The 22,365-nt window shown below is 46.9% G+C and overlaps 1 protein-coding gene across 1 annotated transcript in view; it reads left to right on the top strand.

Annotated features, from left to right (window-relative positions):
* Positions 1-1,376: 1,376 nt before the first annotated feature.
* ACSBG2 (acyl-CoA synthetase bubblegum family member 2) overlaps positions 1,377-22,365 on the top strand; it is a 28,205-nt gene continuing 7,216 nt past the window's right edge. Inside the window, exons 1-7 of the mRNA XM_065873922.1 lie at positions 1,377-1,431; positions 2,977-3,206; positions 7,083-7,171; positions 8,011-8,131; positions 10,408-10,494; positions 15,093-15,242; positions 19,212-19,388. Coding sequence (XP_065729994.1) covers positions 1,377-1,431; positions 2,977-3,206; positions 7,083-7,171; positions 8,011-8,131; positions 10,408-10,494; positions 15,093-15,242; positions 19,212-19,388 — 909 coding nt within the window. The remainder of the gene's footprint in view (positions 1,432-2,976; positions 3,207-7,082; positions 7,172-8,010; positions 8,132-10,407; positions 10,495-15,092; positions 15,243-19,211; positions 19,389-22,365) is intronic.

Raw genomic sequence — 22,365 nt, 5'->3', positions numbered from 1 at the left:
TCACGTGCTTGTTTATAGCTTCTTCTAAATCGGCTGTGCTTTGCTGCTTGCTTTGCTCCGCTGATTGGTCTACAGTTCCTGAGTGTGCAAGGACCCTGGGCAGCGAGGAATCTGCAGTCCTCTACCAATGGATTCATGGCCATGTGACCTTAAGCTTGATTACTAATACAACATCCTCTAAAGGGGCTGCATCAACTTTTACCACAGTATTTGAGAGCCCCTGTTATCCCACATCCTCAAGAATATAAGGTCTTTTTCAACCTTTTTGGTCTTACTTCATCTGATAGCTGAAAACTGCATTGTATTATTGCGTTTCTCTCTGGACCGAGATGGAGCATGTTTTCCTGTTTTTAAAAGTCATTTAAAAATGTGTTTTCAGAGAATTGTCTATTCAAGTCTTTGTCCCATTTCTCATTGGGTTATTGATCTATTTCTTATTGATTGTTTGGCGTTCTTTACATATTAAGGAAATCAGGCCTCTATTGATTAGATGTGTTGCCTATATATATTTTTTCAGTTTGTTGCTGATCTTTTGATTCTGTTCATGGTATTCTTTGCTATGTGAAAAATTTTAAACTTTTTATGTAACAAGATTTACCCTGTTTTTTCCTTTATGCCCTTTGGGTTTTCATGTTGTACTATCTTTTTTTAAAAATATCTATTTATTTATTTTTGGCCGTGTTGGGTCTTCGTTGCTGAGCATGGGCTTTCTCTAGTTGTGGCGAGTGGGGGCTGCTCTTCATTGTGGTGCGTGGGCTTCTCATTGCGGTGGCTTATCTTGTTGCGGAGCATGGGCTCTAGGCACACAGGCTCAGTAGTTGTGGCTCGCAGGCTCTAGAGCACAGGCTTAGTAGTTATGGCACACAGGCTTAGTTTCTCCGCAGCATGTGAGATCTTCCTGGACCAGGGCTTGAACCCGTGTCCCCTGCATTGGCAGGTGGATTCTTAACCACTGCGCCACCAGGGAAGTCCCTCATGTTGTACTATCTTTAAGGCAACCAACCAGAGCAGAACTCTCTTGTGTGAGTTGCTTTCCTTCAGGAGACCTCAAAATGTTTTCTCACCCAAAGGATCACGTGTGGACTTGGCCCCTATATTCTAACTGTTTAAGCCACTCTTCTGGAAACTCAAAGACTGAACACCCTTTGGACTTTACAACTGCTCTATGATCTGGCATACAGGCCACTCTCCTCTCCTCCTAGGCCCAGGACAGGCATGACTAATCAACCCCAGGATTCTGGGAAGACATGACTAAGCAGACATGGGAGTTGGCTTCAGACCTGCAGCCCCTTTGCCAGGCCTGCTAAGTTCCCTGCTTTGTGCCTTGCAGCACTGTGAAGAATAGTCTCTGTGGACCTGGAAGTGCTGAAACCCCAATGACTCGAGAAGAGAAGGCCGAGGACCTTAAGGCAGACATGAGTCAAGAACGAGGTATGCTGTGTGAGACAGAAAGGTACACTGAGTCAGCCATGGCTTTTTATAAAGGGGTCTGGGCCGGGAGAGTCAGGCACAGTTCCTCCCTGCCCCAGCTGCTGGCCTTGGCGGAGGTGCCCGAACCTGGGAGGCCAAGTCTCTATATGTGATGGGGAGCAGAGGCGGCACAGGCAAGTGGTTGACAGCTGGGCCCCGTCGTTCAGAGCAGAGCTCTGCTAGCCAGTGACAATGGGCGAGTCACTTGCTCTTTCGAAGCCTCGTGTGTATTGTTGGTACTGGGGGCAGGGCGGGGCGGGGCGGCATTGATAATAGCACCTCCTTATTAGGATGGTGAGCCTGTGTGGGTAAAGCACATAAATATATAATATATATAATATGTTACATATTACATATATATTATATATAGCGCAGATGTAACTGTGTGTGTATATATGTGGCAGATGTAATATGTAATTGTTTATATAGTACAGATGTAATAATATTTAGACTGAGAATATAACTATATAGTACAGATGTAATTATATACATATATAGTGTAGATGTGATTATACATACGGTACAGATATAATTATATACGGTGCAGATGTAATAATGTAATGCAGATATGTGTACATATATATATATCATTTGTAAATAATGTGGAATTCTAGTTAATGATTCAAATACTAAAGGCTGACTCACACCAAATGATTAAAATATTTTTAAAAAGAGTGAAATAATGCCATTTGCAGCTACATGGATGGACCTAGAGATTATCATACTAAGAGAAGTCAGAAAGAGAAAGACAAATACCATATGATATCACTTGTATGGAGAATTTCAAATATGGCACAGATGGACCTATCTACACAACAGAAACAGACTCACAGACATAGAGAACAGGCTTGTGGTTGCCAAGGGGAAGGGAGGTAGGGAAGGGAAGGATTGGGAGTTTGGGATTAGCAGATGCAAACTATTATATATAGAACAGATAAACAACAAGGTCCTACTGTGTAGCACAGGGAACTGCATTCAATATCCTGTGATAAACCACAATGGAAAAGAATATATATATGCATAACTGAGTCACTTTGCTGTACAGCAGAAATTAACACGTTGTAATAAATCAACTATACCTCAATAAAACTTTTTAAAATGATTCAAATGTTGAAGGGTGAAATGGATGGACAGCTGCAGTTTACTTTGAAATGTATCAAAAAGTAAGATGGAGGAATGGATGGATAAACAGAGGGATGGCTGGATGGAGATGTGATAAAGCAAATACAGCAAAATGCTAGAAGTTGTAGAATTTGGTGGTGGGTAGAGGTCATTAGCTATACAATCCAATTTTCTGTATGCTTGAAAATTTTCATAATAAACTGTTGAGAGGGTAAGGAAGAAATAAATGCAAGAGGAAGCTTGAGTAGACCAGCACTGACCATGTGACTTCACTCAAGGTGTGGGATTAATTCAGGTTCAAAAAGACAGCCCCCCCCTCCGCAACTCCTGAGTTATTAAATGAATTTTAAAAGTCTGCCACCCAACCCTGGTGACTATTTGCAGTTACTCCTGGGCCGTGGACCATTCACCGAGATGGAGAAGTCCTTATGAGGCTTTCAAAACACGGGCCAGGCCATGAGACCCCCATGACCATCCCTGAATTTTTTCGGGAGTCAGTCAACCGATTTGGGACTTATCCAGCCCTCGCATCAAAGAAGAATGGAAAGTGGGAAGTTCTGAATTACAACCAGTACTACGAGGCTTGTCAGAAAGCTGCAAGAGCCTTACTCAAGGTAAATGAGTCATTCATTCATTCCTTCATTCGTTCATCATGTATTAAATCATTCCTTTTATGTATACATACATATGGGACAAAATGCACAAGGCACCCCCAGATACAAGGTTAACTGGTGAAAAATTTCCTTCCAATCTTTGTCCCCTCTCTTATGGAGGTAGCCATCATTTGCAGTTTTTTCTATGCTCTTCTGTGGAATAAATTATGTGTACATGTTATATAATTCTATAGAAGTACATTTTTACACACATGGTAGCATACTCAAGAGTCTACAACCTGCTTTTTTTTCTGTTAGCACAGTATATGTGTGTTTTAGTTAGCTACTGCTGCATAACAAATTACCCCAAAACTTAGTGACTCAAAATGAGAGAGCGGGCTTCCCTGGTGGCGCAGTGGTTGAGAGTCTGCCTGCCGATGCAGGGGACACGGGTTTGTGCCCTGGTCCGGGAAGATCCCACATGCTGCGGAGCGGCTGGGCCCGTAAGCCATGGCCGCTGAGCCTGCGTGTCCAGAGCCTGTGCTCCGCAACGGGAGAGGCCACAACATTGAGAGGCCTGCGTACCACAAAAAAAAAGAAAAAAAATGACAGAGCTTTATTATCTCTTGGTTTCTGTGGGTCAGGAATCCAGGAGTGATTTAGTTGGATGTTGCTGGCTCAGGATCTCTCATGAGGCTGTAGTCAAGCTGTCAGCCTGGGCTGCATCATCTGTACATGGCTTCTGTACATGGCTGGCTCTTGGCAGGAGGCCTCAGTTCCTTGCTCCATGGCCTTCTCCGTAGGGTTGCTTGAGTGTCCTCACAATATGGCAGCCAGCTTCCCCCAAAATGAGTGATCCAAAAGAGAGAATGAACCAGATGGGAACCATGATATCTTTTATAACCTAATCTCAGCAATGACATACTATCACTTCTTTCACAAGGTTAAGCAGACCTTGATACAATATGGGAAGGGATTATAGTAGAACACAAATACCAGGAGATGAAACTCATCTTGGAGGCTGGTTGCTGCATTCTGAGATCCTTCCATATTGATTTATTTTTTTTAAATCCATATTCTTTTCAACAACTGCAAATACGTATGTAACAGTATTGACTTAATCAGCCCCCTACGGGTGGGCATTTAAGTTGCTTCCAGCCCTTGCTACGATACGTGGTGCCATATTGAACCTTCTTTGTACAATGAGTTCCTACAAAGACAATGCCCTTTAAGTCCACTCACAATGTATGAGAGAATCTGTTTACCTATGTTATTGTCGACATCATATTATCAAAACTGTTCATCTGGGCCTATTTGATAGGCACGTTAGGCAGAATTCTAAGGTGACTCCACCGAGATTCCCAACCTCTGGTGTACTTGTGCTGTATAATCTCCCTGTGACTGTGGGCTACGATGGGATTTCCCTCCTGAGATGGCAAACGTGAAGGGATTTCACAGATGTCATTAAGGTCTCTAATCTGTTGACTTTGAGTTCACGAGAAAGGGCAGGTGCTCTGGGTGGGCCTGACTTAATTGGGTGAACCATTAAGAGAGATTCTCCTGCTGTCCTGGAAGCAAACTGCCATGTTTGGAGAGGGCCATGTAGCAGGGGATGGCACACAGACTCTAGGAGTTGAGAGCGGTCCTCAGCTGGCAGGTAGCAAGAGAAGAGGATCTCAATCATTCAACCACAAGGAAATGAATTCTGCAAACAACCTCCAAGTGCAGGGCCCCCAAGCTTCGGAGGAGGTCATGGTCCCCACCGATACCTTGATTGCAGCTTTGGGAGATCCTAGGCAGAGAACCCAGCCGTGCCGCCGCCCAGACTCCTGACCTGTGGAAACTGGGATAATAAACGTGTGCTCTTTTAATCTGCTACATTTGTGATGACAGGTTATGCAGCCATAGATAATGAATGTAGCAGACATCTCATACTGTAAAAGGGCACCTCCTGATGGTTCTGATTTACAGGAAATCCGATCACATTTTGACCGAGACCCAAGCTGCTCTCTCCCCTCCTCTGATGCCCATGTGTCTTCATCTAGAGACTGTGAGAGGTCGGAATTAGGAACCACCTGCTTGGGCTGGATTTCTTCTTGGCTGCCCTTACCCCCACGCCATAGTGCTGTGCCAAGTTCACCCTTCCTGAAGGATGGTCCTCTTTCCCTCTGCCCTTAGTTCTGGACTTCAAGGACCCCTGCTCTCCTAAATCTCAGGGATCCAATCAGAAAGAAGTCAGTTTATCTACACATTGATGCAGGCAGATGCCTTCCAAATGCTTAGGTTTTCCCCGGGGACAGAGGGTCACTGCCAGCCTTGCCCAGGTGACTAAAACAGCCAACAAAATGGGAGTTTCCAGGACAAAAGCGGGGGCGACCACCAAGCATGATCACTTTCACGTCCACGTCTCCTGATTCATCCTCAACCACGTTCAGATCAGGGCCATGCCTTCAAAAGCGCAATCTATTACCACTATAGGGTATCACTCTTCGAGTGCTGTTATGATTAAAACTAAAAATGAATTCATTAGGATGGCTATTAAGAAAAAAAAACAGACAATAACAAGTGTTGGTGAGGATGTGGAGAAACTGGAGCCCTCAGTCACTGTCAGTGGGAATGGAAAATGGTGCAGCCACCCTGGAAGACAGTCTGGCGGTTCCTCACAAAATTCAACTTAGAATCACTATATATGATCCTGCAATTCCACTTCTGGGTACAGACCCAAAAGAATTGAAAGCGGGGACTCGCACAGATATTTGGACACCCACGTTCACAGCAGCATTGCTCACAACAGCCAAAAGGTGGAAGCGACCCAAGCGCCCATCAATGGATGAATAACCAAATTGTGATCCGTCCATACAATGGAACATTAACCTTAAAATGGAGTGAGATGCTGACACCTGTCACAACACGGATGAACTAGGGGATGTTATACTAAGTAAAAGAAGCCAGACACAAAAGGACAAATAGGGCTTCCCTGGTGGCGCAGTGGTTGGGGGTCCGCCTGCCGATGCAGGGGACGCGGGTTCGTGTCCCGATCCGGGAGGATCCCGCATGCCGCGGAGCGGCTGGGCCCGTGGGCCGTGGCCGCTGGGCCTGCGCGTCTGGAGCCTGTGCTCCGCGGCGGGAGAGGCCGCAACAGTGAGAGGCCCATATACCGCAAAAAAAAAAAAAAAAAAAAAAAAAGGACAAATATATGATTCCACTTATAAAATGTCCCTAGAGGAGTCAAATCCATAGGGACAGAAAGTAGATGGCGAAGGCCAGGGGCTGGGGGAGGGGGTGGGGAGTGAGTGTTTCTTGGGGACAGAGTTTCCGTTTGGGAAGATGAGAAAGTTCTGGAGATGGATGGTGGGAATGGTTGCAGGACAATGTGAATGTGCTTAATGCCACTGAGCTGTGCACGTAGAGTTGGTTAATGGTTAAAAAATAAAATACATAGGGGACTTCCCTAGTGGCACGGTGGTTTAAGACTCCGTGCTCCCAATGCAGGGGGTTCGGGTTTGATACTTGGTCAGGGAACTAGATCCCACATGCATGCCGCAACTAAGAGTTTGCATGCCACAACTGAGGAGCCAGCGAGCCACAACTAAGGAGCCTGCCTGCCACAACTAAGACCTGGTGCATCCAAATAAATAAATATAGAAAAAATACATAAAAATTAGAATAAATAAAGGGGGTATTACAGAGAGGGAGGTAAACCGACCTCCCAAGAGTCACACACAAAAAAAATCACACTCCAGATTTTCATCTCAACACGGGCTGTCCCCCTTGTGACTCCGTGGGCTCTGGGGTCTGCTTTCACCTGCCAGTGAGCAGATCCCATCCGGAAGCAAACCGGATTGCAAACTCTGTTGCTTCTGTTTTCTGTTTGTCTGTCTGTTTTTGCCTTCCCAGCTGGGCTTGGAGCCTTTCCACTCTGTCGGCATCCTTGGGTTTAACTCCGTCGAGTGGTTCCTTGCGGCTCTTGGCGCCATCTTCGCGGGGTAAGACCTCGGGCCCGGGTCCCTGTGGATGTTGGGTGGTGCTACTCCGGGACTGGCAGCCCCAGGCTGGTTCCCACGGAGATGTGAATAGGGGTTGCAGAAGCAGCCGCAGGTGAGCCGGCGAGATAGACACACACACCCGTCCAACAGGGGACTAGTATCTTAAATACACAAGGGACTTCTACAACTCAGGAATAAAAACACAAAAAGAGGGACTTCCCTGGCAGTCCAGTGGTTAAGGCTCTGCGCTTCCACTGCAGGGGGCACGGGTTCGATCCCTGTTCGGGGAACTAAGATCCCACATGCTGCTCAGTGCAGCCAAAAAAAAAAAAAAAAAAAGATTTTTAAATGGGCAAGAGACTTGCACAGAAACATCACTAAGGGAAGTAGCAAATAGGCACTCGGAAAGATCCGTGATGTCATCAGCCAGCAGGGAGATACAAAGGGAACCCACAGCAGAATAGTTCAAAGCAAGAACGAAAGGTTGCGAATGAAGGGAACGGGTGGAGGGGTGGGGGTGGGGGGGGTCCAAACCCCACCTCTTATTTGCTGTGGGACCCTGAACAAGTGACTTCCCTGCCCTGAGCCTCAGTTTCCTCATCTGTAAAATGGGGTACTGTGAGGGTTCCAGGTCATAATGACATCCCGGGAGCCCATCCTCTCATCATCACTGTCCAGCTGTGGAGGGAGGGAAGCTGGTGCCGAGGCTGCAAACTCAGACCTTCCCTGCAGACCCTCCCCCTCCCCCGCAGACGCTTCCTCTCCCCCCACCTTCCAGGACGTTCGTTCTCGACTTAAGGTGTGTGGGGCACACTCGTGCATGTGTTTTCTTTTCCCAGGGGCTTCTGTGTTGGTATTTATGCCACCAACTCTGCGGAAGCCTGTCAATATGTCATTGCTCACGCCAAAGTGAACATCCTGCTGGTGGAAAATGACCTACAGCTGCAGAAAATCCTTTCGGTAAACCCCTCCGCCCCCCATTGCTGCCTGCCAGAAACTGGGGGAAGGAGGGGGCTGTGTATGTGTGGAGTGGATGTGCGTGGAGTGGATGAGTTTAATTTCCAATGCGTATTCATTTCCTACTCAGTCTCTGTTTTTAAAAATGTGTTTGTGTGTTATTTTATATACAGTTCACTGTTTATCAGTTTTCTTTTAGAAACAGTTATTTTGAACCTTGTCATCATCCTTGCTATGTTCACCTCTTATAATTGTCCTCCTTTCGGAAATGCTTTTGTCTTTCTTTTCCGTTTCTTTCATAAGTCCGACCACTTCCTGTTTCACTACTTTCTGATGTCTGGCTCTCCCCTCAGGGCTTGTATGTTTGCTTTGTGTTCTTCCTTCCCAGCTGCGTTTACCCCATTACGTCCTAGGTTTTACGTTGGAAGGTTAGGGGGCAATTTTCCTTTGCTTTGCAGTGACTTTTTGCGCACAGTGAAATCTGACCCTCTCTTATTCCTTTTTTTTTTTTTTTTTTACCCCCCTTGTGTTATCTTTGTAATGTTGCAAGAAACGTTTCCAATGACTTGTGTTTGAATGAGCTGCAGTTGCCTGAACCAGCTTTGGGCAGAAGGATCTTGAGGGGAGGGGAGTCCTTGGGAGGGGTGAGCCTCGATGGCCAGGTTCATGGCTCACCCCGAGAGCCACTGCACCGCCTAGCTTGTGGGATCTTAGTTCCCCGATCAGGGATCGAACCCGGAACCCCAGCAGTGGAAGCGCAGAGTCCTAACCCCTGGACCACCAAGGAATTCCTGTTTCTTTTAATACCATATTTCATCTTTCCTGAGTTACTTTTTGATATCTCTCGAGTTGAGATGTCTCGCCATGGATGGCATCCTCTGAACGCCGTGGGCCGTGTGTTTCCCCACATTTTAACTTCTCTGAAATCAGGGCAGATCTGCCAGCCTCAATGGAATCCAGCCAGACTCGGTGAAACGGGATATTTTGCGCCACCAGGCCTCCTTCGACGCCTAATTCCTGAGCTGGTTCAGTGAGGACAGACGTCCACTTTCTGAAATTGCTTTCTGAAGGCATGCTTCTTTGGTCCCTGGTACTCATGTCATGCCCTGTCTGTCCTGTTCGCAGCAGAACACACTGCGGGGTGGGTGACGGGTGATGAGTGATGGGTGGGGCCCTTCGCCTTGCCGTGAATACTGGTTTCCGATTTGGGTTTTTCCACCGTTAGAAGAGGTCACGTGCCCCACCCTTTCCCCTGCAGCCACCTCATTGCTATGGCTTCTTGTCCTTGTTCTGGTATATTCAACCTCACATGCATGAATTATTTCCATCTCTTAGTTTCATCAAAGATGCAGTTTGTGGGAGATTTCTTGTTCTGGTTGCTCTGTATGGAAGATTCAAAGCCAGGCTTCTGATACTCTCCTCCCAAACTGGACGTTCAGCTCCACTTGGAAATCTTTGATTCTGGGGGACGGTCACGGCTCATAACCCTCCAGTGCTTCCCTTCTTCCTTTAGAATAAACTGCAAACTCCTGCTGTCACCTCCAAGGCATGGCCTACCTGGCCCTTCCATCCCTTCCTGCATCCTCCCCCGGCCTTCTCCCTTCCATCCCCATTCCAGCCAGCCTGGACTTTTTATATCCCTCCAACATCCCGGCTACTACCTGCTTCAGGCTTTTCGGATATCTGTTTCTTCTCTCTCTGGAAAACTCTTGTCCAGCTGTTACAAGCACTTCTGTCATCTCTTCTCTCCAGGTCATGCCAGAGACCTGGTTATAAGGAGCGTACTGGATGTTGGAAATGACTTCTTCACTGGATCGGCTAGAAATGGCATACAGGCACACTCCTTCCTTTGCACAAACAGGGGGGCAAGAATCCCACAGGCCTGGTTACCTGAACCTTACAGGTCTAGGTTTAGGTAGAGAGTTCTGAACCCCCGCCAGTTCCAGCCACCTTCATGGAGTAGCCCTACTCCAACCAGAAGGTTAGCTGGATCTTGGCTGTGAAGCATAAGGTGCCAGGAGACGAAGAGCCGGGAGGGCCTCCTTCGACTCACCGACCAAAACCACAGCTCTGTACAGCAGAACTCAGGAGGCTGTTGCCCTCAACCCTCTGTGATGGTTGCAGTCTACTGATACCTACCTGTCAGTCAAGACAAAGAGCAGAAGTTTTACTTCATGGGCAGGGGGAGGGAAAGAGGCTGAGGTCCCTGAGGGAGAGAGCTTAGAATGCGCTCTTCCAGGGCCCCGTTACCATGAGGTCCATACACAACTTTTTTTCAGATTCCAAAGATCAAGATGAAGACCCTAAAAGCAATCGTTCAGTACAGGCTGCCAGTGAAGGAGAGCAAATGTAACAACCTGTACTCTGTAAGTGTGAGAGGGGGCACTGAGCAAAGGGGAGGGCACAGCCTTGAAAGGGAAGGAGGGCACTCCCAAAGTAAGTGGGTAGTGAGCAAGGGAGAGGGTGAGGCCAAACCAGGGAAGTGGGCAGGGGCTCAGAAAGGAAGTGGGTGGTGAGCGAGGGAGAGGAAGGGGCCTCACAAGGGAAGGGGGTGAGGCTTTTGAGATAATTTTTTTCTGGCATGAAGGTTCTGATTTACCAGAAGGTGTCTGTTCTGGTTATTTATTGCTGTGTAACAAATCGCCCCAAAAATTGGTGGCATAAGACAATACCAATCATTTTATTATTAGTTGCTTTTCAGACCATTAGGGTAACTGAAAAAATACTGCATCACTGAAAATTAGATGTGCTGGCACTCACAACATTAAGTTTAAATATTTCATTTGTATTCAAACCAGAACTTATTATAAATTTACTTTCCTGGTTTTCACAGATGCAAAGTCATCAACATTTTTATTAAAACCATTAGCCAGTTTTAATAGATACGAATAGGGATATAGGGGTGCACATTTCTGCAATGGCTCGGACCAACAGCACTGCTGGAGCCTTTTTTAAACTTTTGATGTTTCATTCATAATGAATTTGCTCTGCTTTGATAGTGACTTTTAAATTATTGCATTAAAGTACTATTTATCTTGATTACAAGCTTTTTTTTTTTTTCCCCACATCCGCTAAAATTTTGCACTCAAGGAGAAGCCCCTGGTCCTCACTCTGGTCCCAACCCTACAGCTGGGGCTCCTCCAGCACATTTTCCTGTCTCTCTGTGGTGTCTCCATATGCTGTCTCCGGCATGATGACTTCAGGACCTCTGGACTTATTGGTGGCTCAGATCTCCAGAGAGAATGTTTTGAGGGAGAGAAATATCCAGGTGGAAGCTGTCCTGCCTTTAACAACCTATTCTTGGAAGTAACACACTGCCCAGCAAGGCCAAGCTGCATAAGGGCCCAGACTTCAGCTCTTACTGAGGGAGGGGCGGGGCCCCTGAAGAGTGGGTGACACCGTAAATGTTGTCGCAGTCATTTTTTTGCAAATTCACTCTGCCTCAGGGTCTTCTAGAGTCAGAAAATGCTTGGGTGCAAGCAACAGAAACCCACTTAAGCCAAAGGAGGGGGTTTGGGTTTTGCTTTTTTTTGTTTGGTTGGTTTTTAAATTTATTTATTGATTGATTGATTTTTGGCTGTGTTGGGTCTTCGTTTCTGTGCGAGGGCTTTCTCCAGTTGCGGCGAGCGGGGGCCACTCTTCATCGTGGTGCGCGGGCCTCTCACTGTCACGGCCTCTCTTGTTGCGGAGCACAGGCTCCGGACGCGCAGGCTCAGCGGCCATGGCTCACGGGCCCAGTTGCTCCGCGGCATGTGGGATCCTCCCAGACCAGCGCTCGAACCCGTGTCCCCTGCATTGGCAGGCAGATTCTCAACCACTGCGCCACCAGGGAAGCCCTGGGTTTTGTTTTTAAGGATACAATGAGTTAACTCACAGAAGTCAGGGCAGGAGGTCTGTGAGGGGCCAGGATGAGACGCTGTTAGGCCAGCAAACCCATGTCCCAAATCAGAAGTCCTAAAATGTCGTGGAGTTTATTTGGTTTGCCCTCCACGCAAGCGGGAGGAAAGATGTCAATGATCCTTTCTGGCCAAAACACTCACCAGCTCGTGCACCTTTCAGAAAACATTTAAATGTTAAGACCAGGACAATGCCTAATTAAGTAAGACAGCCGATCAGAATTAACAGACCTTTCAGAGGTTAAAAATGACCAACACAGAAACAATATCTTAAGCCTGGATAAGTTAAATCAACTCATTTGTTAGAAATAGTATTTACAGCAGGGTTTCTCAGCCTTGTTGGACATTTGGGGTGGATAATTCTTCATCGTGGGGGCCGCCCTGTGCATTGTAAGATGTTGAGCGACATCCCTGGCCTCCACCTACTAGATGCCAATAGCACCCTCCCAGTTGAAACAATCAAAACTATCCTCAGACACTGCCTAAGTCCCCTCAGGGGCAAAATCACCCCTGGTTAAGGACAATGATTTATAGGGAAGAGTTCTGTGACATAGATTAGTATCTACTTCTCTGCAAGGGTGAGCAGGACCTACCGTTTTTAGATTCAGTTTAGGAAGACATTCATTACAACTGAGAGAAAAAGAAAGCGCCTGGGAAATCAGAAGGTGAAATTCGGGGGCAGGGGGATGGCAGAATAAGACAATTAACTGGGTAGGTTACGATGCCTGGGATTGGACTCAGGACCAATTCCAGATTGCCAAGAGAGAGGACCGGATTGGACAGGACTAGGTCTGGGGTCTACCTAATCCAATCACTTGTGGCCATGGGAGAATGAGGTCTTCACCAGCGATTAGGGGAGCATCCTTTGCGGGGGAGGGCTTGAGGCATCTCTCAGAGAAAGGACAGGGTCCTGCAAAAGGCTTCTGGGTGCTCCTCCTCTCACCATCACCCCACCCTGTTAAGAGATGGTCTGGGTAAAGGTTCTTCCCTTGCAGATGGGGCCAGCATTGCCCTGGCAGGCTACAGGCAATACTGGCCATTTCTGGAGGACCTGGAGTGCCCTCTGTCTTGCAGACAGAACATTACCCTCAACCAGAGCCTCACTAGGGGCTCAGAGGTAGAATTTTTGCAGGTCCCAGGTGAAATTTGGTTCACACAGCCCAACAGTTCCTCCTGAGGCACCAAATTCTAAGCTAATTAAGAGCACAGGCTCTGGAGTCAGACAGTCTTGGGTTAGAATGATAGTTCCTCTGTCTACCTGCTGTGTGACCCTGGGCAGGTAACTTACCACCTCTGAGCCTCAGCTCCTTCATCTGCCATAGGGAGATGATGTATCTCTTATCAGTAAGGATGTCTTTGGTTGCAAGTGACAAAAGCCTAACACCAAATGGCTTAAGCGTAAAAGACCATTTATTGGCTCATAGCCACAACCTAGGGTGTGGATTTCAGGCACGGCTGGAGCCAGGGGCTCAAATAATGTGACCGAGACTCCATTTTGCTCTCTTCATATCTTGGCTCCATGCCAGCCTTGATTCCCCCTAGTCCTGAGATGGTCCAGCAGCTCCTATGGCTACATCTTATTCACGTTCAGATGACGCATTCATGTCCCAGCACTTCCAGCAAAAGCCCCGACCTTCACTGTGATTGGACCACCTGAGGTCACATGCCCAGACCCAGTCTAACCACTGGGGCCCAGGCAGATGGGACCTTCTAGCTTAAACCAATCACAGTGGCCCTCAGCCACATCAATCTGGTAACTAATAAGTTTGAGGTGCTGAGTGGCATCTGGGAAGGCACAGCACAAATAATATTGAACTCTGCTGTTCTGAGCATTTTACATATATTAACCCATTTACTGCTTAAAACAACCCAAGCAGTTGGGTCTTGATGTCATTCCCATTTTACCTATGAGGAAACCGAGGCACCGGTGCTTGAGTAGCCTGCCTGGGAAGTGGAGGAGAAGAAGCAAACGTCTTAGGGCTTTTGTAAGAGGTGCCTTTCCTCCTGCTGGGAATCATGCTTTGGGAGAAGCTGGTGGGGCAAGATCTGACTGGGGAAGGGAACTCCTAGGTGCTGAGGACCCCACTCACACACCCTGAGTCCCCACCCTCCATTTCTTTTGTTTGTTTGTTTTTTGGAGTATAGTTGCTTTACAATGTTGTGTTAGTTTCTGCTGTACAGTGAAATGTATCAGCTCTACGTATACATAGATCCCCTCTTCTCTGGATTTCCTTCCCGTTCAGGTCACCACAGAGCACTGAGTAGAGTTCCCTGTGCTGTACAGCAGGTTCTCATTAGTTATCTATTTCATACATAGTAGTGTATATATGTCAATCCCAATCTTCCAGTTCATCCCACCCTCCCATTTCCCCCCTTGGCGTCCATACGTTTGTTCTCTACACTGTCTCTATTTTGGCTTTGCAAATAGGTTCGTCTGCACCATTTTTCAAGATTTCACACATATGTGTTAATATACGATATTTGTTTTTCTCTGACTTATTTCACTCTGTGTGACAGTCTCTAGGGCCATTCACAACTCTACAAATGACCCGATTTCGTTCCTTTTTATGGCTGAGTAACATTCCATTGTATATATGTGCCACAACTCCTTCATCTATTCCTCTGTTCGTGGACATTTAGCTTGCTTCCATGTCCTGGCTAGTGTAAATAGTGCTGCAATGGACACTGGAGTGTGTGTGTCTTTTTGAATTATGGTTTTCTCTGGGTATATGCCCAGTAGTGGGATTGCTGGGTCATATGGTAACTCTATTTTTAGTTTTTTAAGGAACCTCCATACTGTTCTCCATAGTGGCTGTATCAATTTACATTCCCACCAACAGTGCAAGAGGGTTCCCTTTTCTCCACACCCTCTCCAGCATTTATTGTTTGTAGACTTTTTAATGACGGCCATTCTGACAGGTGTGAGGTGATACCTCATTGTAGTTTTGATTTGCATTTCTCCAATGATTAGTGAAGTTGAGCATCTTTTCATGTGCCTCTTGGCCATCTTTTGTGTCTTCTTTGGAGAAATGTCTATTTAGGTCTTCGCTTGTCTTTTCTTTCCGCAGTGGGATGATTTCATGGAGCTTGGCAACAGCATCCCCGAGTCCCAGCTGGACCAGATCATAAAGAGCCAGAAGGCCAATCAGTGTGCTGTGATCATCTACACTTCTGGGACCATAGGCTATCCCAAGGGGGTGATGCTTAGCCATGACAACGTAAGTGCTGTCTCTGCTGACAGGGACGAAATTTGCAGCATCCAGGGTCCCGTCACTCCGGGGCAGTGGTCTTCAGGCTAGTTTTGTTCTTGACCCACAGGGGCACAGTGGCGTTTAGGGGCCCAGCACATGGGGGGATCCTTGATCTGTGGGTCATAGAGGGTTATGCAAATGCTTCCAAGGCTGGGGGCAGCATAGTGCGCGGGTTGAGATCAGGGACTCTGGGGCAGACCTGGCTCTGTGATCTTGGGCAGGGCATCTGACACCTCCAAGCCTCAGTTTCCTCATCTGTAAAATGGGTGCAATGGAACAGTCCCCGCCTCATGGGTTGTTTGAGCTCAGAACCATGTTTGATACAATAAATACATGAAAGGGCAGTATACACATCGTGATTCAGAGGTAAAGCAGAAGCTGTTTTAGTTACTTGAGGAAGGCCGTGTGCTTGGGGAAAACTTACTCACGTCTGGGTGGAGTCCAAATCTGATGGTTATTTAGGTTACTGTTAGGAAAGAATAAGGAGAATACATGCTAAAAGATCCTGTTTATGGGGGACATCCCTGGCAGGCCAGTGGTTAGGACTCCGTGCTTCTACTGCTGAGGGCCCGGGTTCAATCCCTAGAAAACGCAAACTTATCTACAGGGACCAAAAGCAGATCAGTGGCTGCCTGGGGAGGGCAAGAGAGAGGCATTACAAAGGCGATGGAAATGTCCACCATCTCGATGTTGGTGATGGCTGGCTTCACGGGTGCAGACATAGTCCGTATGTGCCAAATTGTACACTTCAAATGCAGTTCCCTGTATGTCAATTACAGCTCGATAAAGTTGTTGGGTTTTTTTTTTCCATAAATTTATTTATTTATTTTTGACTGTGTTGGGTCTTTGTTGCTGCATGCAGGCTTTCTTTAGCTGCATCGAGCGGGGGCTACTCTTCATTGTGGTGCGTGGGCTTCTCATTGCGGTGGCTTCTCTTGTTGCGTAGCAAGGGCTCTAGACACGCAGGCTTCAGTAGTTGTGGCACACGGGCTCAGTAGCTGTGGCTCTCGGGCTCTAGAGCGCAGGCTCAGTAGTTGTGGCACACTGCCTTAGTTGCTCTGTGGCATGTGGGATCTTCCCGGACCAGGGCTCAAACCCGTGTCCCCTGCATTGGCAGGCGGACTCTCAACCACTGCGCCACCAGGGAAGCCCCAAGACTGCTAGTTTTCAAATGAAGCGTTTCTACTTTATAAGGGCTTTCCCCACCCGCCCAGCTTAATAGCTGGCAGCACACACCGGCCTTTGTACTGGCTGTTGCCTCTACAAGGAATACTATTTCCCAGAGACCCACATGACTTGCTCCTTCACCGCCTCCGGGTCCCTGCTCAAATGTTACCGCCTCTGTGAAGCCCTCCCTGACTTCCACGTTTAAAATAGCAAAGAAAAATAAACCATCCCATTAGCCCCCAAGCCCCATTTGGCTACTGTTTTTTCTTGCACTGCCATATTATACAGTCACGTGTTTATCATGAACAACAGCTCCTTGAGGGCAGGGGCTATCTGTCTGGTTCACTGCTGTGTCTCCAGTGCTTGGTGTACAGGAGGATTCAATCCATTGTGTGGACTGAATGAATGGAGTCTGATGAGGCCCCCACCCAACCCTGGCCAGCGTCCACGCTCCCAGTGGCTTCATGTCTAGTGAGATCATGTCCTCACAGAGGGCAGACAAAAGCCGAGCCCCTGGAGCAAGTCTGCCTGGATCTGCATCCTGGCTCTCCCACTTGCTAACTATGTGACCTGAGAAGATTTCCTTAACTTCTCTGGGCTTCGGTTTGCCCATCTGTAAAATGGAGACAAGAATGGTTGCTACCTCTCAGAGTTGCTATGAAGGTTAAATTATTTCCTATACTGTGTCAGCTACTGCCGCGTAACAAACCATTCTAGAACTTAGCAACTTAAAACACCAAGAGTGTGTTATTTCTGGGTCTGGAATTTGGGAAGGGCTTGGCAAAGTGTCTTTTCTGCCCTACAGAGTGTCAGCTGGGGTCACTCAGCTGTATTCAGCTGGTGCCCAGGCTGGGCTGGCAGGTCCAAGCAGGGCTTCACTCACGTGTTTCACGGGGCTTGCACTTCCTCAAAGCATGGGGGCATCGAGGCTGTCGAACTTCTCAACGTGGCGCTGGCTCCTCCGAGGGCAAGCATGCCCTGATACAAAGGCAGAAGCTGCAGTCTATTAGGACTCAATGTCAGAAGTTTACACGGTGCTCCACTCTGTGGGTCAAAACCAGTCACTAGACCAGCCCTGTGAAGGGAAAGGAAAACAGACTTCAGCTCTGAATGGCAGGGGTGGCAGAGAATTTGCAGTTGTCTTTAACCTACCACACAGACATAAAATGCTCAGAGCAAAGCCTGGCACATTGGGATTAAAAAATAATCCCTGTCGGCTATTATTTTTTAAATCATCATCACCTTTACAGCAGGAAGTCAAAGCTAGTCCCATGTTCTCAACATACGTCAACAGCTCAAAGCTTCTCCCGTTTATAGGGTACTATGCCATGCTGAGATAAACACACTAACCCCTAACAGAAACCCCACAAGGTAAGATGTGTCATTAACCCCTTTCAGAGATTGGGAAACTTGAGGCTCAGAGAGGGGAAATGACTTGCATAAGGTCAGAGAGCACAGAAAGGTCTGAGCCAGGATCTGAACCCAGGAGTGTCTAAACCACTGTAAATCGCGGTCTACACACACCTAGCCCCTTTTCTCAACAAATGGGCACTGGGTTCCTTGGGTCACTGTGGGTGACAGGGCTTATGGGTACAGACGGAAAATCCCTCCATCCTGAGGCCCAGAGAAAGACGAGGGACAAATCTTGAGGGCTTACTACAGGGCGAGTGCTTTGTATATCTCATTACACTTAAATGTAACTTCTCTTTCCTCATTCATTCATTCATTCAACAAAAATTTACTGGGCACCTACTATGTGCCGGGAAAACCGCTTTGAGCAAAACAGACCCAATGGTGGCGCTCGGGAAGACAGCCAGGGAATGAACAAATGAAACCACTCAGATTGTGGCAAGTAGTACGTAGTGGATTAGAAAGATGCTGGAAACTTCAGTCCGGGTGATGTGAGACTGCTTCCGTAAGGAAGCGACATTTAACCAGAATATAACATCTTGAGGAGTCAGCTGTGTAGACAGCTAGAGGATGCCCATCCCAGGCGGCGGGAACAGCCCGTGCAAAGGCCCTGAGGCGGGACCTTGCCTGATGTGTTGGAGGAACAGTGCAGAGGCCCGTGTGGCTGCATTAACGAGACGACTGTTTGCCAGAGACTTATGGCACCAGTAAAAAATATAGATTGCAAAATCATAGGTACGCTAAAACTTTCCATCAACGTATGCACCGGAGAAAGAAAAACATTAACATACTAATTGTTGGGGTATTAATGCCACGGGATTATGGGTGGCCTTTTCGTTTGTTGGACAGTGTTGGTTTTATAGTTTTATGTTGGGCACGAGGAAGGTCTGTGCCCCTTTTACAGATGAGCAAATACAGGCTGCAAAGGATTTTTAAGCAAATAGCCCAGGGACACACAGCTAGTAAATGGCGGAGTCAGGATTTGATTCTGGGACACTTTCTGAATCCTTCAGATTTCTGACTATCCCCGATAGACATTCCGACTCTAGAGTCTGTTGCTGGATCCTAGGGCGTCTGGTAATCCCCCAAAGCTTCCCATCGAATTTTACTGCTCCTTCCATCCTCAGGCAAGTCAGTGAACCTCTCTGTGATTCTGTTCCCCACCTGTAAGATGCGAGAATCGCAGTTATCAACCCCAGTGTGTGCAGATGAGGGCTAAGGGACTCAATGTTTGTAAAGTACAAGAGCGGTGCCTAAGCAGGTGCTTTGTGTTTGTTAAATAATTGTATTTACATGGCCCTCGGGCAAGGATGAGGCGCGCGGAACGGTACTGGACTGTAAGCTTGATTTGTGTTCTAGATCACGTGGACGGCAGGGTCGGTGGCGAGGGACTTCAATCTGGCTTATGCTCCTGAGAAGCAGGAGGTGGTGGTCAGCTACCTTCCTCTCAGCCACATCGCAGCTCAGATGATGGATGTCTGGATACCCATGAAGGTCGGGGCTTTCACCTACTTTGCTCAAGCAGACGCACTGAAGGTATGAAGGCTAAGGGCAGCCCGGAGGTGTGGATGGTTCCTTCAGGTCCCAGATCTGGGGGGTTCCTTCTCCATCCTCGTCTGATGCTCCCAGTTAGCAGCATTTGAAACAGTCGGCCACCTTCTTTTAGTTTTTATCTTTATCCAAGTCATGGTATCCATGGTTGTGCAGACTGTACACTGAACAACCTAAGACTAAGATGTGAATGGTATTGAAAGCAGAACGTGTGTGTACGTGTGTAGTTTTTTTTAAAGTCAGTATTCCCAACTCCAAAATGCTCCCCAAACCAAACGTTTTTGGCAGGAAAATCTGACTTAAGCTGATGTGAAGCTATCTGGAGTCTTCATTTTTATCCCACGTATTGGGAATACGTGTACCTGCAGAAATATTAAGGTGAAGGATTTCAGCTGGCTTGCCAAGACACCGCTGTGGGGTTCATGTAACAAATAAGCACCGTATTACCTTTCTGAAGGCCAGAGAATTCTAAGTTCCAGAACACACCTGGCCCCAAGGGTTTGAGATAAGGGATGTTGGACCTCTTTTGAAAAACAGCAGTGTCCTAACCACCCTCCAGAGGCAAACTCTCCAGAACTTTCAAGAGATTTCTTCTGGCATTCACCTCCAGTTTTTAAAAAATATGTAATAATTTTCATGATTCATGCACTTTTAAATATTACCTATTACTTTTCTATTGCAGTAGGCAAGGATTTAATCCTCTTACACCCCCATCTTCACTTGCTTCCCCTGTACCCACCCTCTCAATGAAAAGATTTCTTAGTTAACGGAGCCATGTAGTTTACTACATGATTACACTTCCTGTCTGGTACAACCTTTTGTTTTCCCCAGAGTTAATAGTTGCCTTTCTTTTCCAATTGGGTGGAAGTTTTCTGTATACCTGTCCAGTTGCTCCATCCCAACTGTCACATGCTTATTGGGATTTTCCAAATGTTCTAACACCTACTGCATTATTTTCTCCTCCATCCTTCTGCCCTGAGTAGGACTGGTTGTTGTTTTAAGTTGTCCTAGATTGGGCCCCCTAGAAGCAGAACCTGAGATGGGATGGAGATTTTTGTAATTAGTTGAGTAGGATCTCTCAGGTGAAAACTGTAAGGGAGTGAGGGGAGCAAGATACGGCAAGGGGAGAAGAGAGGATGGAAGTTCAGCTGGCATGTGAGTGGAATTGCCCTTAAGCAAACCAATCCCATGGGAATCTCTGAAGCGTGAATGGCACCACAGTGGTACTGCTTTGAGGCAAGGGGTCTGGGCTTTTGTACCCCCATCTCAGAGTCATTGGCTATAGGTTTATGCACTCATGTGGATGCATGACTTCCCAGGCATTTCTGAATAAGGGCAGTTCTCTGAAAAAGAGGGAAGCTGTGGACAATCAGAGGTCTGAAGAGGACATCAACAGTAGCTTCTACAAGCTGTCATGCAGGGATATCCCTTCCTCCCTCTCCTGTGCCGAATCCTCTGTCTTCTAAGGTCCTTGTGTTCTTTTTTGGGGGTTACCTCTTCATTTAGCCGGAGTTCATCTTTGGGAGGTTTTTCATGTTAAGTAAGTGAAAGAATTCTTGTATGTCCTGACCTTGCAGAGACTTAACAGAGCCAGAAAAGAACTCTGCACTTTCCTCAGCTACATCCTCTGTATTTGCTTACTATGATTGCTGGAACAAATGACCACAGAACTTAGTGGCTTAAAACAACATAAATTTATTATGCCACAGTTCTGGAGGTCAGAAGTCTAAAATGGGTCTCAATGGGATAAAACCAAGACATGAGAAGGACTGTGTTCTTTCTGGAAGCTCTTGGGGAGAACTGGTTTCCTTGCCTTTTTTAGCTTCTAGAGGCTGCCTATGTTCCTTGGCTTGTGGCCTCTTCCTACATTTTCAAAGCCAGGAGCACACAGCATCTTCAAATCTCTCTCTCTCTCTCTCTCTCTCTCTCTCTCTCTCTCTCTCTCACACACACACACACACACACACACACACACACACACACCTACCTCTGTTCCCACTGTCACACCTCTCTGATCCTCCTGCCTCCCTCTTATAAGGACCCCTTATGTCATCCAGTGATGACACTGGACCCACCTGGAAAATCCAGGATAATCTCCCCTAGGCTAAGTCTTAGGGCCTTTGTAATTCCTTCCAAGGGGTTCATTCTCCTGTCCTTCACATGGCTGGCTCCTCCGTGTCATTTAGTTCCCTGCTTAAATATCTCCTTGACCCCTTTCGGTCACTCCCACATCCCCCATGCTCAGTGTCCGAGACACACTAGACACTCTGTAAATGAATACTTTATTTTCCGGCTGAAAACATAATGTATACACACTCGCCTACAGCGCCTGAGAAGTTCCCAGTCTCCAATATCCTTATCAACCCCGAATACTGTCAAAAAATTTTAAATTGTCAACCAGGATACAAAGCTGTCTTAACATTTTTTTTTGTCTGCACCGCGCGGCACGTGGGATCTTAGTTCTCCCGCCAGGGATCGAACCCGCGCCCCCTGCAGCGGAAGCGCAGAGTCTTAACCACTGGACCCTGGCTTTACATCATAAGTAACTGACAGAATGTTTTCAAAGTGGCTGTGTCATTTTACATTCCCAACCAGAAGTGTACGAGAGGTCCAATTTCTCCACATCCTCACCAACACTTGTTTTTGTTTTTATTATTATTGCCATCCTAGTAGATGCAAAGTGGTATCTCCCATATTAATTTGCATTTCTCGAATGATTAGTGGCGGTGAGCAACGTTTCCCGACTTACTGGCCGTGTGTATATCTTCTTTGGAAAAATGTCTGATCAAATTTTTAACCATTAAAAAATCTGGTTGTGTATCTTCTTATTGTTGAATGTTAAGGGTTCTTTATACAAATCCTTTATCCAATATATGATTTGCAAATACTTTCTCCCAGTTCCGTGGCTTGTCTTCTCATTTTCTTACTAGTGTCTTTTGAAAAGCAAAACGTGTTTACCTCT

Source organism: Phocoena phocoena, chromosome 3 (genome assembly GCF_963924675.1).
Source record: "Phocoena phocoena chromosome 3, mPhoPho1.1, whole genome shotgun sequence".
In the NCBI taxonomy this organism is placed as follows: domain Eukaryota; kingdom Metazoa; phylum Chordata; class Mammalia; order Artiodactyla; family Phocoenidae; genus Phocoena; species Phocoena phocoena.
This window is presented reverse-complemented; position numbering and strand designations above follow the sequence as displayed.